General features: G+C 51.2%; 1 protein-coding gene across 2 annotated transcripts in view; it reads left to right on the top strand.

Annotated features, from left to right (window-relative positions):
• The window catches only part of PLA2G4E (phospholipase A2 group IVE), a 44,712-nt gene continuing 28,888 nt past the window's right edge, over positions 501–16,324 (top strand). For both annotated transcript variants that reach the window (XM_018054403.1, XM_018054404.1), the window contains exons 1-4: positions 501–598; positions 7,242–7,314; positions 13,379–13,515; positions 15,488–15,619. In XM_018054403.1, coding sequence (XP_017909892.1) covers positions 503–598; positions 7,242–7,314; positions 13,379–13,515; positions 15,488–15,619 — 438 coding nt within the window. In that variant the 5' untranslated portion in view covers positions 501–502. The remainder of the gene's footprint in view (positions 599–7,241; positions 7,315–13,378; positions 13,516–15,487; positions 15,620–16,324) is intronic.

Raw genomic sequence — 16,324 nt, forward strand, 5'->3', positions numbered from 1 at the left:
CTGAGGTCCCTGCCCACAGCTTCTGGGGTGCTGAGCCACTGGACTAAGTAGAGTTCGGAGGGAGGACACATTCCCCAGAGGGGCAACTCTGAGCCAGGACCCTGACAAGCTGCAAAGACAGGGCTTCCCCCAATCACAGCTGGGCTAATCCTAGAGTCAGGAGGGTCCGTCAGCGTCTTCCTGCCACTTCCCCCAATCATGGCTGGGCTAATCCTAGAGTCAGGAGGGTCCATCAGCCTCTTCCTGCCACTCCCTGGTCCAGTGGACAGCCTGATTGTTCTCCTGGGGGCAGCAGACTGCTGACCCTGCCTGTCCCTGCATTTTCAAGATCTGAAGCCCTGAGGGTCCCTTGATACGAGAGGCCTGTGTCCAGGACTCTACCCGGCTACCCATTTGAGCCCCTCCCAGAACAATCCAGCCACTGCCGAGAATCCTCTGGAGGGCGGAGCTCTGAGTCAGAGTATAAGTTCCCCATCTCACCAGCCAGCTACAGAGCCACATGATGCTCCAGAAGCAGATGCCTGTGTGGGTCTCCCACTACCCGCCAGACTCATGCCAAGAGGATGGGGACAGGCCCGCGGCCACCTGTGCATTGGAGGTGAGGGAACAGGGCTGGGTGGGTGGGACAGAAGCCGAGGGCAGGAGACACGCTCAGGGAGGGATGGGGTCACAGCGGACTCCAGAGACATGGAGCACCTTGGCTACGGCAGCCCCTGCTTGGCACTGGGAGACACAGTCTGGCCCAGTTGGTGCCAGGCCTCTGGGTGGATGGCCCAGCTTCAGATACCAGCAAGCTTGACAAGATGCATGGGAGTAGCTCAGGGCCATTCTGGGGCCAGCAGCACCCAGGAAGTGCTCAGCACTGCCGGGGATGGGTCACATTTGGCCTCTCCTAGCAGCGAGCAGGCTTTCACCCTGTGGACCTGCCGAACTGCCTGCTGTGAGAGTGTGTGGTGTGGTGTCAGGTGAAGACCAGTGCCAGTGCCGACATGTCCCCATTGGCCACGAAGCGCTCCTCCTAGTTTTGCGGTCGAGACCCCTGGGTCCATATAACAGCTCCCAGGGAGAGCCCAGGTTCACGGGTCAAAACGCCAGGGCTCTGGACCAGTTCTGTCTGGGCTTTCCCACCTCATCTCAGTCTTCCAGTTTGCTGCCGGCATGCCATGGCAAGCACTGTCAGCAGTGACGTCTTCCTGTTGACCTTCCCCCAGCCCACACTAGATCATGGAATGAGATGAACGATGCCCCGCAAGTGTTTTGTCTTGGGATGGGAGGTGGAGACCCTGCTCAGTCTCCAAGGATCCCAAGAGGGAAGTTCCAGGCTGGGTGGCGCCCAGTGCCCCGCTGACTGGTCCAGGATAGATGTCACCTTCTGGGCTGTTTCTGTACAGCCCCCGGGGCGCTGAAAGAGCCTCTGGTCCACACGTGTTCCTGTCTCCCTTGTCTCATTGAGCCTCCAAGAGCTTGAGTGAGGAGAAAGCTCCACAGAAAGGACAGAGCTTACCTTGAAGTGAGGAATGAAGCAATTGAGAGCTGCACTCTTCCCTCTCAGGTCCTGGGGCCTCCATAACTCAGAGCTGGGACTTCTTGCCCAAACCCCTCACCTAGTCTGAGTGATAAAAAGGAACGTGGTCTGGGGAGCTGCTCAAACTAGCAGGGAAGCACTCTAGGGGCCCACAGAGTCCCCATCTGCATGCTCTCCTTTTAGGGAGGGTCCTTGTCTCCTGGAAGCTACTGCCAGGCTGTCCTGAGCTCTGACACAGTATCGCAGGAAACTGATGGATACATCCAGCTCTCCAGCAAGGAGGTGGCATCACCAGCCAGCCCTGCCCCGAGAAACCCTGCAGAGGGGAGTTCCCACAGGCGTCCAGGGAGCTGTCTTCCCTCATCAGCACCCAGACCTCATGGGCTGGTTGGTTAGGGTAGCCTTGACCCTTACTACTTCTGAAATATGGTTGTCATACCCTCCTCCCAGCTCCCACTCCCACCGGGAGCCAGACCCTGGGAGCCACCTGTAACTAAATATTCTTCTAATGTGTGGTGACAGCTAGTTTTCTGGGGTGTTAGGATAGCCCCCACGTGGGAGCTGAGGGTTTTGCTCCTGCCTCTGCTGTTAACTACTCTAGTGCACGACCCAGAGCAAGCTATTAACTGAGTTGGTTAATTCGTAGTGAGGGCCAGCCTCCAAGTGGATGGAATGGGCACTGCCCTGCAGCCAAGTATATCTACCCTGCAGCCCTGCCCCTTCTGGGCTGTGTGACCCCTTTTGAGATGCAAGCTCTTTAACCTTGGTCTTCTTCTCTGCAAAGAGGAATAGTAGTGCCTTCCTCAGAGTCTCGTTAGGGCAGGGAGGCTAGTTGAGAACAGATACAGTGCCCCCAGGTAGAGCAGAGCCTGGCATATGAGAGGAGGGTAATGAATTGTGTTCCCAACCTCCCCACCAGAGCCCTGTCTATAAAGTAAGGGGCTGGAAAGGGGTAATACCAGATTGCAAAATAGTCAATCCTGAGAGTCAAGCTTTTTTCCACATGAGCTGGTAAGATGCCCCTGTCCTAAGGAGGTTTCAAGGGAAATAGAGTCCTGGTGAAACCAACCCCAAGGACCAAGGCTGGGAGGAGGCTGGAGCCAGATGTGCCTACAGCCTGAGCCATGGCTTCCCAGAAACCTGCCATCCAGCTCCCCTGTCCCTACACAGCAGTCCTGGTTGTTAAAGTGTCTAAATACACTTCGCCACTGGTTGCCAAATAGTCCCTGCCTTGAGCTCCAGCCTCCTGAGTGCTCTGTGGTCCTTGTCCCTGGACCCTCCAGTGCCCTCATGAACTGGAGGATTACCACCCACCCCTGATCCAGGGCTGCAGAATAGCTGGTGCCTGGCCATATCTGCTGTTAAACGTTCACTCTGATACCCAGCTAGCAATCCTGTCAGAGGGATGAGCTTGTCCAAGCCCCTGAAGTTCTTACCCGGATCCCATAAGCCACCCCATACACTTGGGTTCCCTAAACCCACCAGTTTCTAGTTCCTATAGTCACAAACACTATCCTTTGATCTAGTACATCTTTCTATTGTGTGTTCATTAGCTCTGGGACCATGAAGGTTTGCTTATGGGGTCGCACAGAGTCAGACACGACTGAAGCGACTTAGCAGCAGCAGCATCACTCCAATTGAGCTAATTATATCAGGAGCAAAATATGTACACTCACTTTAATCCCAGAAGGTCATTTTTCGTAGACTTAATTCCTGGAATCATCCGGCCCCAAGACCTGAGTCCCATGTTCCTGCTGCCTTCCTCCCAGCACGGCCCCTCTGGGCTCTCTCTCACACCCTCAAGGCTCTGTCTCCCTGCTGGCAGGTGGATGAGTGCTTTGCAGAATACTTTGCAACTGGGTGTCTCCTGAAAATTCCTGGGCTAAAGGTGTAAGCTGAGGCTCCAGACCACAAAGCAGCCCTCTGTGGCTGCTAGAAAGTGGGAACTTCTCTTAAAAGCTCTTACAGTCCTGACATGCTCTGGTGGTTTGATTAAGGGAGGAATGATGGACTGTGTCAGAGGAGAACTGAAAGGAGGACTGCCAGAGTGTGGCGGTTGTTTGGGGGCTTTGGGATAATTCAGGGTGAAACAAAAAATCTGCCAGGAAAATAGACTTTCAGAGAAGACTGGGGCAAGCCGCATCTGTCTTCATGTTTGCCGAGGGTCACTTTCAAGTTTAAAGTGACAATATAATCGTAGTCATGAACACAGGCTTAAGAATTAGAGCTAGGGGACTTCCCTGGTGGTCCAGGGGTTGAGACTTCACCTTCCAATGCATGGGGCATGGGTTCAGTCTCTGGTTGGGAAGCTCAGATCCCACATGCCTCATAGCCAAAAAGCCAAAATATAAAACAGCAGTGGCCCACATCACATACAGAGGGGGTCTGCCCAAAGGCACAGCTATGTTTCCAGAACCAGAAGAGAAGTGCAATGCGCAGCCTTTGGTCCAACTGACAAGGCTCAAAAGGCAATCCCATTAGAGCAAGTGATTGACCATGAAAATATTCAGTGTTTCAGAGTTAATCTCACAAAAAGAATCCTCAGACCTGTATGTGACAGTATGGCTTTGTTCCAACTTTGAGGCAGCTGTTGGGAAAAGAGGAGGAAAAAGCCCTAAAGCTGACTTATATATGGATCTCAGGGACCAAGCAACAACCTTCCCAGCCATTGTCCTATTGTTCTTGGTTAGAATTAAGCCCCAAGAAATTCCCTGTGGTCCAGTGATTAAGATTTTGCCTTCCAGTGCAAGCGGTGCAGGTTCGGTCCCTGGTCAGGGAGCAAAAATCCCCCGTGCCTCCTGGTCAAAAAAAAACAAAACATAAAACAGAAATAATATTGTAACAAATTCAGTAAAAGTCTTTAAAAATGGTCCACATCAAAAAAAGAGAGAGAGAGGGCAGGGACATATGTATATCTATGGCTGATTCATGTTGATATTTGGCAGAAACCAACACAATTCTGTAAAGCAATTATTCTTCAATTAAAAAATAAAAAGAAACAAAGAAACAAATTAAGCCCCAGTAGAGCCTAGAAGGACAGACATCAACATAACAATTCTCATGACAAGAAAAAAATTTTAATTACATGTGATGATGGATAACTAAACTTCTTAGGGTAACCATATGACAATTCAAAACACATATATCATCAAATCATTATGCTGTATACTTCAAACTCATGCAATATTATATGTCAATTATTTAATTTTTAAAAAGACAGCAATACTTTTATTATAAAGGTTTTATGAAATTAGAAACTATAAGAGAAGTATCTGGAAAATAGTAATGTTACCAAATGCAAATCTGTGTACCTGATGCACGAATGTGCACCTGATGTGGGGCCAAGCAAAACCAAAATGCTGGAGTTGGGAACAGAGAAAGGTTTGTTGTAGGGCCATGCAAGGAGATGGGTCATGCCTTAAAAACTCATGAACTCCCCAAAAGCTTTCAGCAAAGCCCTTTTCTAGGAAAGACGAGAAAGGAGAGTGGTTAGTTGTTGCAAACTTTTTAGTGTCAGATCCTTTTTTTTTAAATTGGGGTTTACTTGTGTTTCAATGTTGTGTTAGTTTCTGCTGTGCAGAAAAGTGAATCAGCTGTTCGTATACATCCCCTCTTTTCTGGATTTCCTTCCCATTTAGGTCACCACAGAGCACCGAGTAGAGTTCCCCGTGCTATACAATAGGTTCTCATTAGTTCTCTATTTTAAACACAGTAGGGTATATATGTCAACCCCAATTTCCAAATTCATCCCACCCCCCTGCCCTCCTTGTGTCCATACATTTGTTCTCTACATCTGTGTCTCTATTTCTGCTTTGCAAATATCTGTACCATTTTTTCTAGATTCTATATACTTGCATAAATATATGATATTTGTTTTCTCTTTCTGACTTAACTTCACTCTGTATGACAGTTTCTAGGTCCATCCACATCTCTGCAGATGGCACAACTTCATTCCTTTTTATGGCCTAGTAATATTCCATTGTATATACATTCTTGAGGTCAGGTCATGGTCAAGTCACAGTGCTCCTGTAAATCTCCACCAAACCAAATATTATCCTATTAGCTATACCTCAGTACAAAATGTTTTTGGTGTTAAAAACAAATATTATCCTCCATTCTGACGAGAAAGGGCAAGGCCTCAAGGCTCATCTCTTCCCCTCTGAGGTCCTGGCTCTGCTAAGAGGTGGAAGCTCCCTATGCAGGCCAGTTACCCTGCTCAGGAGCATTTGTCCAGCATCCAGTCTAGGTCCTCCCACAGTGCCAAGGCTCAACTGAGGAAGCAGATCTCAGCTGGTGGCACCCTCAGGGCCAGGTCCCCAGACACTGTCCACGTGACATCACTCAGGGAGCCAGGCACCCAAGACCCAGCTGGGCCTCTGGCTCCTCAGTACACCCAAATGAGGGCAGGTCCCCTGGACTGTGACCCATGGAGAGAGCTACCACCATTAGGGCTTGGAGGTGGGGATCAGGGAGACGTTCGCTGCTGCTTCAAGGACTGAACCCAACCAGTGGACAAGCTGTGGTGAGGGCTCTGGAGCTCTGCGGGACACAGCCCTCAGTCTGCCCCTGGCCCCCAGATCACCCACTGGCCTGAGGCTGGAGGGCCCTGGGGAGAAGGCCATGATCAGCCTGCACTGCACTCTGCCCCAGGACCCCTGCAAGGCCAACTGAGCGGGACCTCTCACTGGCCAAGATCAAGGTCTCCTGCTGTGCCCACCCTGCCCCTATTAGAGTAAATGTTCAGTAGATTATATTACAAATATTATCTGACAATAGCCAAGGCAGATGAACTATCTGTGGACAGTCTGAGTTGAAAATAATAAAAGGATTTATACATAGTGATCTTCTCTGAGTATTGGCATTTTGGGAACTCTTTTTCTTCACACTCTCATGGTTTCACCTAAACCCTAATATTATTTTAAATAGAGAAGAACTGCATTTTCTCAAAAGGGTAGAAGGTGACTCTTGTAACATGGAGTAGATTACTCAGAGTGTAAAGGGTTCTAATTAAAAGGCCTCTATTGGATGGGTTGGAGGGATCCAATGGTGCCTGCCTTGGGCACAGGCTGGAAGTGGACAGTAGAAAGACTCATGTAATGCAGACATAAAGGACAGACTTTTGGACCCAGTGAGGGAAGGAGAGAGTGGGATGATTTGAGAGAGTAGCATTGAAACATATACATTACTATATATATAAATAGATAGCCGGTAGGAATTTGCTGTGTGACACAAGGAACCCAAAGATGGTACTTCGTGACAACCCAGAGGGATGGGATGGAGAAGGAGGTTTAAGAGGGAGGGGACCTATGCATACCTAGGAGTGGTTCATGTTGATATATGGCAAAAATCATCTCAAAATTGTAATTATCCTCAAATTTAAAAAAAAAAAAAAGACTCCTCTAAGCCTGGGTAAAATGCTCAGGGAAAGAGATTCCAACTCCAAGATCCAAACAGGAAAGACATGGGCAGAAGAGGCATGAAACTGTCCTTCCTCTGGGGTGGGTTGGCTCAGAGAGGACAGAGGACAAAGCCCCTCACCTCCACAGCCTTGGACCCCCTGGGGACCAGAAGCAATCTCCAGACTGCAGATGGTCCCAGGGGGCAGGTCACTGGAGTCTGGGCAGTGGGAGCCTGTCCAGGTTGAGCCGCTCTCTTCAGTCAAGGCCACCTGCCACTGCTGCGTGAAGAGTGAGTCCAGTGTCCTCTCCATCCACAGGAGGGGCTGTCTCCATGCCACCTGCTGACAGTGAGGGTCATCCGCATGAAGAACGTCCGACAGGCTGACGTGGGTGAGTCTCCCCCCCACTTCTTCCCTCCCTCCCCTCTACTTCTGGGGCCAGGATGGAGACAGGCCTAGAGGGTAAATGGTCAGGGGTCGCTCTGTGTGTGTGTGTGCATATGTGTGTCTGGGTGTGTTCTGTATTCAAGTTGTATTTCAGACTTTGAGGTTTGTATCATTTTCCAGGCCCCTCCCTGTAGCTGCAGCCTTGGCACAAGCAGCCCCTGCAGTCCTCACCTGGCTGTCCACCTTGCGCTCTCCTCACCGCCCTCCCCTCCCTGGGACCCCTTCCAGGAGTCAGCTTCCCTCACCCTGGGCATGAGTTTAGGGGCTGTTGGGATGGAAGGGAAGGGGAAGCCTTTGGGGACCACGAAGCCAGTCAGCTCCAGTGCTCTTCTCAGGACCTGGATCCCAGACGGGCCTGAGAGTGCCTGCCAGGGGCCCCAGTTCTGCATTCAGCCCATGGATATGGTTGACTCACCAGGGCTCTTTGTTCCGGGTCTTCTTGCTGCTTTAATTTCCCTTTCATTCCGGCCTCTGCTGCATTCCCAGGACATGGGGGCCCAGGGAAGTCTCCGGTTTCAGGAAGAAATGAAGACATCTGGGTGGGTAGGACAGAAGCCCCTCCCTATGCTGCCCTCACCTCCCCACCATCCAGGGAGGAAGTCTGGCCCTCAAGGAGGACAAAGCTCTGTGTCAGGGCCCATGACTGAGGGGGTCCCCACTTACTGGCAACCACACAGGAATGGGCCAAGGGCTCCAGGTTCTCCGAAGCTTCCTTATATTGCCTTCACCCTGGGATTCAACCATGCTGGGAGAGCCTGACGCAAGGGGAGGCGTCTATATGCAAAGCAATCATGGAATGGTAATAGAGGATGGCGGACTTCCCTGGTGGCTCAGATGGTAAAGAATCTGCCTGCAGTGCAAGAGACCTGGGTTTGATCCCTGGGTCAGGAAGATCCCCTCAAGAAGGGAATGGCTACATTCCAGTGTTCTTGACTGTAAAATTCCACGGACAGAGGAGCCTGGCAGGCTACCAGTCCATGGGGCTGCAAAAGTGGACCATGCCTGAGCAGCTAACACTCTCACTCTCTTTAATAGAGGATGGCATTCTGATCTTGTCACCACGGGATTTAAAGGACCCTGAAAACTGGGAGTAGCGAAGGAAGGCTGCTTTAAGAGCCTGAGGTCTGAGGGGACAAGATGTGAGCATCTAGAGGTCTGGGAGCCCCATCTGGGGGAGGACTCCTCCTGCATTCCCCCCCCAGCACCTGCCGGGGGCCTGCCCGAGGCAGACAGCACTCGTCCTCCCCAACCTGAGGGCAGTGCCGCGGGACCCATTTGCACATGAGGATTAGCTTCCTAAAGCAGAATCAGTGTTTGATCCCAGGTCTGGCCTGCTGAGGGGTGGGAAGGAAAAGCCAGGAGAGGGAGCCCGGGCTATTCAGAGGATGGATGGGAATCTAGGTGGCACCCTAGTCCTGAGGCAGGCACTGCATGACCTGGAGGGCTTCTGTGCAGATGGAGCAGGAGCCCTGGGGAAGAGGCTGACAGCCTGCTGCAAAGCTATCGCCGCAACACTGCAACGCAAGGATGAGTGTGGAGGTGGGGAAGGGAGGGCCCTACCTCCCAGGAGAGAACAAAGGGACCAGGCAGGATTCAGACCCCGTCCCCGGGACGGTGAGCGTCCAGAGCCCATGCCATCAGTTGCAGCCAGCATGGCTCTGTTCCCAGGTCGGCCAGGGGGCCACGGACTTCTTGGGCTTTTCGGGGCCTCCCAGGCCACCAGTAAGTGACGTGAGGAGCCTGGAAGTGTCCCCTGGATCCGGAGCCTGGTTGCCTCTTTTGCCTTCATTTCCATGCCAGGGTGGGTCACCAGACACCTCCCCCACCCCCCTCGGGGACAGGTCACAGCTGTCTCATGCCTGTGGTGGCCTCGCCTGCCTTGGTTCCTCTGGAGGTGGCTCTGTCCCCGCCCTGCGTGTCCTGCGGGCCTCACACTCTAGGGCAGTCCTGCACCTGTGCTGTCAGACCCTCCCACCAGCCAGGGCACTTCCTGCTACACCCGTCACCTGCGGGCTCCAGAGGTGGAGGTGAGGTGGAGAGCAGGCAGCCAGAGAAACAGGCTAAGGACTGGCCCACCACCTATTCTCTCTTCCCCACGCGTGCCTCTGGCACACAGGCTGCCCTTCGAGGGTACCTGGTCCCCTCTGGAACATGTCTGTGTTTTCCTCATTTCCCTGAGGAACAGAGTTGGGGGCAGTCATGGTGTCTGGGGGTGTCAGCCCAGGTCACGTTGTATCTGGTTCCACAGTTGTCACGGACTGGGCTCTGTTTCTGCCTCACCTGGGTTGAGACTATGCTGACATCTTGCAGGTCCTGGGTCACCTTTGCCCTAAATCGTTCCTCCTGGCTTAGATCAAAAATGATCTCCCCTCTGGTTCAGTCCTGTAAGGGATGCCTGAGTTTCTAAGATTTCTAGGAGCCCCAAAGGGATGAGATTCGGGGGTGGCTCCCTCATCAAGGAGCTAGGTCAGGGCTGCAAGAGAATTGGCCTGGAAATCTTGCAGCTGTCCAGAGTTTTTATTCCCCTTGGGACAATAAATTAAAATTCAAACCATCACCCCAAGATCTGTGAGGTGGGTGTCTCTAAGGAAGATAATGTTCTTGATATCAGTAGAGATGGTTAAGTCGTCTTGGCCACCCACATTCTAGAAAAAGAGATATGTCATTCCTATGACCAAGCCCTTTTTCACTTCATGAGGTACAAGGATTAGAACCAATCTGTGCTTAGGAAATTCCCCAAAGTTCTTAGAATTGGGTCATCCTTTCTTAAGCACTCTTAATTGCCAACACAACAACAGTCACTACCTTACAGTCAGCTCATGATGCCACAGCTTGTCATCTGGGCTTGGCAGCCTCCCTCCGCCATCATCCCTCCCCAGGATTATCTTCTCTTGGGCTGCACTCTCCTTCCCAACCTTAGGAGGACAGGCAGAATGGCTATCTGCAAAAGGACTGGAAAAAAAATTTATGCTTGACGTGTAGGTGTCTGACCAATGCTGGCTCTTCCAGGAGTCTTGTTTTGTTTTTAATCTTAATTGGAGATTTAAGGCTTAGGTCAAAAATTCTGAGACTTCAGTGGATTTGTGTTTGTTAGCCGTTCAGTCGAGTCCAACTCTGCAACCCCATGGACTATAAGCTACCAGGCTCCTCTGTCCAAGGGATTCTCTAGGCAAGAGTACCAGAGTGGGTTGCCATTTCCTTCTCCAGAGCATCTTCCCGACCCAGGGATCAAAGCCGGGTTTCCTGCGTTGCAGGCAGATTTTTTACCACCTGAGCCACCAGGGAAAGCCCAGTGGATTTAACGGGACAATTTTAGGCATTGACTGATGATAGAAAAGGAATCTTAGAGGAAAAGGGGCCTTTCCAGGGTCTGTGAAATCGTGCTAAGCAAGTGGGTGTAGGGTTGTGGGGTCCCTGCCTTCAGGCTCCCCCTGCACAGGAGGCAGGCCAAGAGGAGGGGACTTGGAGTCCAGGAAAAGCCAAAGGAGGGCCCAGGAGGACTGAGCAGGTCCCCAGGGAGTCTCCCTCTGAACACAGCCATTAGACATGCCAACTTACCTGTCTATATCTGTGGTGACTCAGCCCAGAATTTCTGGGGTAATGATATATCCCAATAGCAGGAAGTTGGGGTTTTCTATCATTCGTTTAGTCACAAATATCCAGCGGTGCCAATACTGGGTCTCCTGGGCTTCCCAGGGTTCAGGGGGTGGTGGAGCCACATGCACCAACCTGTCAGCAGTGCTCCCTCAGGAGAAGAGCAGGAGGCTTTGGGCTACGAGGGGCACCTGGCCCAGACTTGGGGGCTTAGGCAAGGCTTCCAGAGGGAGGTCCCTTCTGCAACCTGACAGGGTGGAAGAAGGGTAGTGTGAAAGAGGAAGAGGAGGGTGTTCATGGCAAGATGACACGGCCTCTGAGACCTACAGGGCCCTGGGTTTGGCTGTTACATGCATGTAGCAGTGTGTGTGTGCATGCATGTGTGAATGCCTGTGTGTGTGTGTGGCTGGGAACAGGGCGGGGCTGGGATGATAGGGAGAAGGAATGATGTGAGGCTGGGAAAGTGGGAGGGGTAGCCATGCTGAGTGGGCGGGACTCAGCATGAGTGGGCGGGACTCAGCATGAGTGGGCGGGACTCAGCATGAGTGGGCAGGGAGCCACTGAAGGATCTTTAACTGGGGAGTGACCGATGGGAAAAGAGCCCTTTGGTTTCTCTAGAGAGAGAAGATGAGGGTGGGGCAGGACAGAAGACAGGGTTCCCAGTGGGGTAGTGATGAAGAGATGGCAGAGATGAAGATGGCCTGCACCAAGGCAGTGGCCACGCAAGTAGGGAGAAGTTGACAGGCTGGAGAGCACCAAGATGTTAAATCAACTCAATGTGAGAGTCTGGTCAGGACACCTGAGTTCATAGTGAGGAGGAACAGGTTGGGCACGGAAGGAATGGTAGGATGATGTCACCATTTTCTTTTGATTCTGTTGTGTTTAGATTAATGATGATTATGACATTTAAAGACAGTGTTATCTCATCTCTGTTTGATGGGTGGAAGGCCATGAATTCCAGTTCACTGAATGGTGAAAGATTAGCCTGAAAGATTAACCAGACAGAGGGGATGAAATCAGAAACCAGGGATGCTCATGATGCAAGCCATGGTTATTAAGTCTGGGGAAGTTCTCAGTGTAGTAACAATACAGGACTAAGTCAGTCTTGTGGGGAGGGGTCACCTCTGGTTCCATTCTCACAAGACATTATTAATTATAATTAGGAACTAGTTTGGATCAGTCCTATCAGTACAGAACTCCCATCCCTGCCCTGCTTTATCATCTAGAAGAAGCTTCTCTGACCCTGGAAACTGTATTGACTTTTCCCATTCTCCATGTATCTGGTGGATGTCCTGGGAATTACCCCCAGCAGATTGCCAGAGGAGTGACAAGGGCCATCGTGGCACCGCTTCCTCCCTCCTCCCAGATGGAATGGTGTCAGGACACTGGGTTTTCACCCTATTCCTATCCCTGTGCCTGCCACTGCTCCAAAGAGAAAACCCAGGAGGCCTTCTTTAACTTTAGGAGAGCCTGTTGGGGTCACAGCTTTGTCCTTTGAGCACACACAGCATCATCACATTCATGTTGTTCTTTTGAATGAAAAATAAAGTATGTGGTCTTAGATATGAGGGTTTCTTGGGCCATGTGGGGAGACCAGTATAGATACAAAGAGCCCAGATGGGTACATCTGAGATGTTCAGTGACATGAGGTTTGCATTCCCTGTCCCTAGATCCTGGTGAATAGCCTGTTCTTCTCCAGGCTGTCCCCACTGGGCCTTGGGGCTGAATCCCTCCTCCCTAACAGTGTCCCTTCTAATCCTTGCTTCTCTGCAGCTCAGAGCTGAGCCTTACTTTGGCTTCCCTGGTGCCCTGGGCCAAAGCAAGAGATAAACTTGACCTCTGAGTGGCTAGTCCTTCAGATCGTCCCCTGGCAGAGAGAAAACTGCCCAGCCGTGTGTGTGTATGTTGTTTGCTCAGTCATGTCTGACTCTTTGTGACCACATTGACTATAGCCCGCCAGGCTCCTCTGTCCATGGGATTCTCTAGGCAAAATGCTGGAGTGGGTAGCTATTTCTTTCTCCAGGGGATCCTCCTGACCCAGAGACTGAACCCATGTCTCCTGCATTGCAAGCAGATTTTTTACTGTCTGAGCCACCATGGAAGCTAAAAAACTACATAGTCACAGCCATACCTTGTCCCAAAGCAGCAAGAGCCAGGATGCTTCTGAGAAGAGCCAGAGGCCATCTCCATTCTTAAGACCAGGCAGAGGGGCCTGCGTCCCCTCTGAAACCTGCAGCCTGAAGTCCATGACCTTATCAGGGTTCTGGGACAAAGGTCTCTGGAGAGTCGGGGCCGTGAGTCAAGAGGGGACCTGAAGCTGAGACGAGGCCTCACTCTGGCTTCTGCCTCCACACTCTCTCCTCTTCAGACCTGGGTTGGCTCCTCACCCCCTCACCCTTGTCTTCCTCGGACAGTGAGCCTGACAGACTGCTTTGTGAGCCTTTGGCTGCCCACCGCCAGTCAAAAGAGGCTGAGGACTAGGACCATCTCCAACTGCCGAAACCCAGAATGGAATGAAACCTTCAGCTTCCAGATCCAGAGCCAAGTGAAGGTGAGACACAGGGACAGCACCTGCCTGCAGGTCTGTTCCCTCCTGGCCTGCTTGTCCTTCTCTTTGTTCACGTGTCCTTCTCATGCCTATTTGTCCTTCTCTCTACCCACTTCTTGTCCTATGTCTCGCACTCACCCACTCCTTTCTTCTGCCTGTCTAATATTTGTCCCCCTGGGCATAGTTATCCTTCTACCATCTTTCCTGCTTCTCTGTCCTTTTCCCTAAATTGCCCCTGGAACTGTCTCCTGCCCCCAAATTGAGTGTGTTTCCAGAACATACACCGAGCGGAAGGATACAGAGAGAAAAGCCAGTCTACTCTAGAGGTCCGAGGCCAGTCCAATCCCAAACAGAGGGCTTTCACGGCTGTAAATCCTTTTGGGATGGCTAATTTACTTCTAATTCCTTGGATGCGTGCTCTTTCATTTGTGGAGTTGCTGATTCATGGTATAGGCCTTCTTCAGATATATGTGACTGACTCTACATGGAGTTGATATCTCCTGCGGGAGAATCCTGTCCTGAACATCCTGAGTTTTGACAGCTGCCCCAGGGTGCCCTTCAGATAAATTTACCTTCATCATGAAGGTGTCAGAGCCAGTCCTGAGGCATCTGAGGCTTGACAGCTCCATCTAGCTTACCACTGTCACATTTTAGGAATGCATCTCCTTTTTTAGTTCATGACATATCCATTTGTTTTCAAGTAGAGGTTTGTATTTATTGTTGTAAAAATGTCTTTTCTATCATATATAAGATTTTTGGTGAGAAAGGGGGAGTTTCAGTCTGACCTATGCCATCTTGAAACCAGAATCTGTGCTTGTTTTTTCTGTAGATCTCTGGGGTTGCTGGGTTGGTTCTGGGACACAGCTGGTTTCTTTCTTGGCCTCACCATGTGGCATGTAGTATCTTAGCTCCCTGACCACGAACTGAACTCACACCCCCTGCATTAGGAGCGCTGAGTCTTAACCACTGAACCACCGGTGAAGTCCCACACCTGGTATCTAACAATTACAAAGTCAACAGATCCACTCACTGGGAAGCCCCAGGACCATCTCAGGTCCACTAGATAGGGACCAAAGAGGCAAATCCAGCCCCAACCTACATCTCCCAGGATCCTTGGAACAAGAAGCCTCAGAGGCTAATCTTGGTCACCTAAGTCATCTCAGAGTTCGGCCGGATGATCGGGTAGCTGCTCCACCCTTGACCTTCTGCTTTGGGACCACCCATGAGACCTCACTTAGGGGCTGATGAGCCAAAGGATAGAGCTCCAACACTTCACCCCAACCCAATCAAAGCTTCTGTAATCTTTGCCACACCTCTCCACCTGAGTATGAAATGTAATGGCGTGCTTGAACTGTGTTTTCTGTACCAAAGGAACTGTCTTCGGCTCCCGGGTCCCAGCACTGGATACGTGCTGTATCTTGGCAAATGTCTTGCTTGCTGTGTCCTTCCATCCTTCCCCTATGTGAAATGAAATACCTCACACTTCACAGGCCCCTGCCAAGCTTATAAAAGAGCAAAATTCCCCAGTAGGAGAACTAGAGAAGAAGGGCAGGAAGGCCTCAGAGAGTTGCAAAGGAGGGAATAGACACTTTTCTCCCTTAATCCAGGGCTTCCTTGGTGGCTCAGACGGTAAAGAATCTGCTTGCAATGCGGGAGACCTGGGTTCGGTCCCTGGGTCGGGAAGATCCCCTAGAGAAGGGAATGGAAACCCACTCCAGTATTCTTGCCTGGGAAATCACATGGATAGAAGAACCTGGTGGGCTACAGTCCATGGGGTAGCAGAGTCAGACACAACTAACACTTTCACTTTTCCCTTTATTCATGTCCCCATCACATATGTCCCTCACACCTGAGCTATGCTCGCCCCCATCCCTCAGACCCACCTACTCACTAGGACTGAGGACAGGCCCCTCATCCTGGGAATGGGTGGATGCAGCCTCAGTGACCAGACTCACACCCACCCCTTTTCCCCTAGAACGTTCTGGAGCTGAGCGTCTGTGATGAAGACACAGTGACACCAGATGACCATCTCTTGACAGTTCTCTATGACCTCACCAAGCTCTGCTTCCGAAAGAAAACCCACGTGAAGTTCCCGCTCAACACAGAGGTGGGTGTGGGTGCCCTGGCCCTCAGCCTCCTGCCTCGCGAGGGGAAGCTGGTTATTCCTAAGATGCTGTTTTACGGGATCCTCTCTCTGTAGCCAAGTGGAGAGAAGATAGTCCTACTGTGCAAATCCCAGCGTTTTGGCTTGCTAGCTGTGCAACCTGTAGATTTAATTCCCCTGAGTTCTATTTTCTTGTCTCCTCTGATAATAATATCTACCATACAGGGTCACTGTGAGGCTTAAACGGGAATAAATAATTAAGGCACCTAGCACTGTTCAGTGGCTAGGTGGCTCAGTGGTAAAGAATCCACCTGTCAATGCAGGACATACAGGTTCAATCCCTGGGTTGTGAAGATCCCCTGGAGAAGGAAATGGCAACCCACTCCAGTATTCTTGCCTGAAAAATCCCATGGACTGAGGAGCCTGGTGGGCTACAGTGCATCACAAAGGGTCAGACGTGACTGAGCAACTAAAAGGACAACAAGCCCAGTTCAGAGTACTAAATGGAGATAGGGTAAATGTTGGTTCCCTTTCTTCACTCAGAGCCCTGCTGCTGGGATGGCCCCAGGGGACAGAGGACAGACAAGGCAAACGAGGGCAAATCTGCCGGAAAGGCCCAGGATGTTATTGATTCACCCAACAAGCATTTGAGTGCCCTATGGGAGAGGGGAGCCTGGTGGGCTGCAGTCCATGGGGTCACAGATAGTC

The sequence above is a fragment of the Capra hircus genome, chromosome 10 (genome assembly GCF_001704415.2).
Source record: "Capra hircus breed San Clemente chromosome 10, ASM170441v1, whole genome shotgun sequence".
NCBI classification, from domain to species: domain Eukaryota; kingdom Metazoa; phylum Chordata; class Mammalia; order Artiodactyla; family Bovidae; genus Capra; species Capra hircus.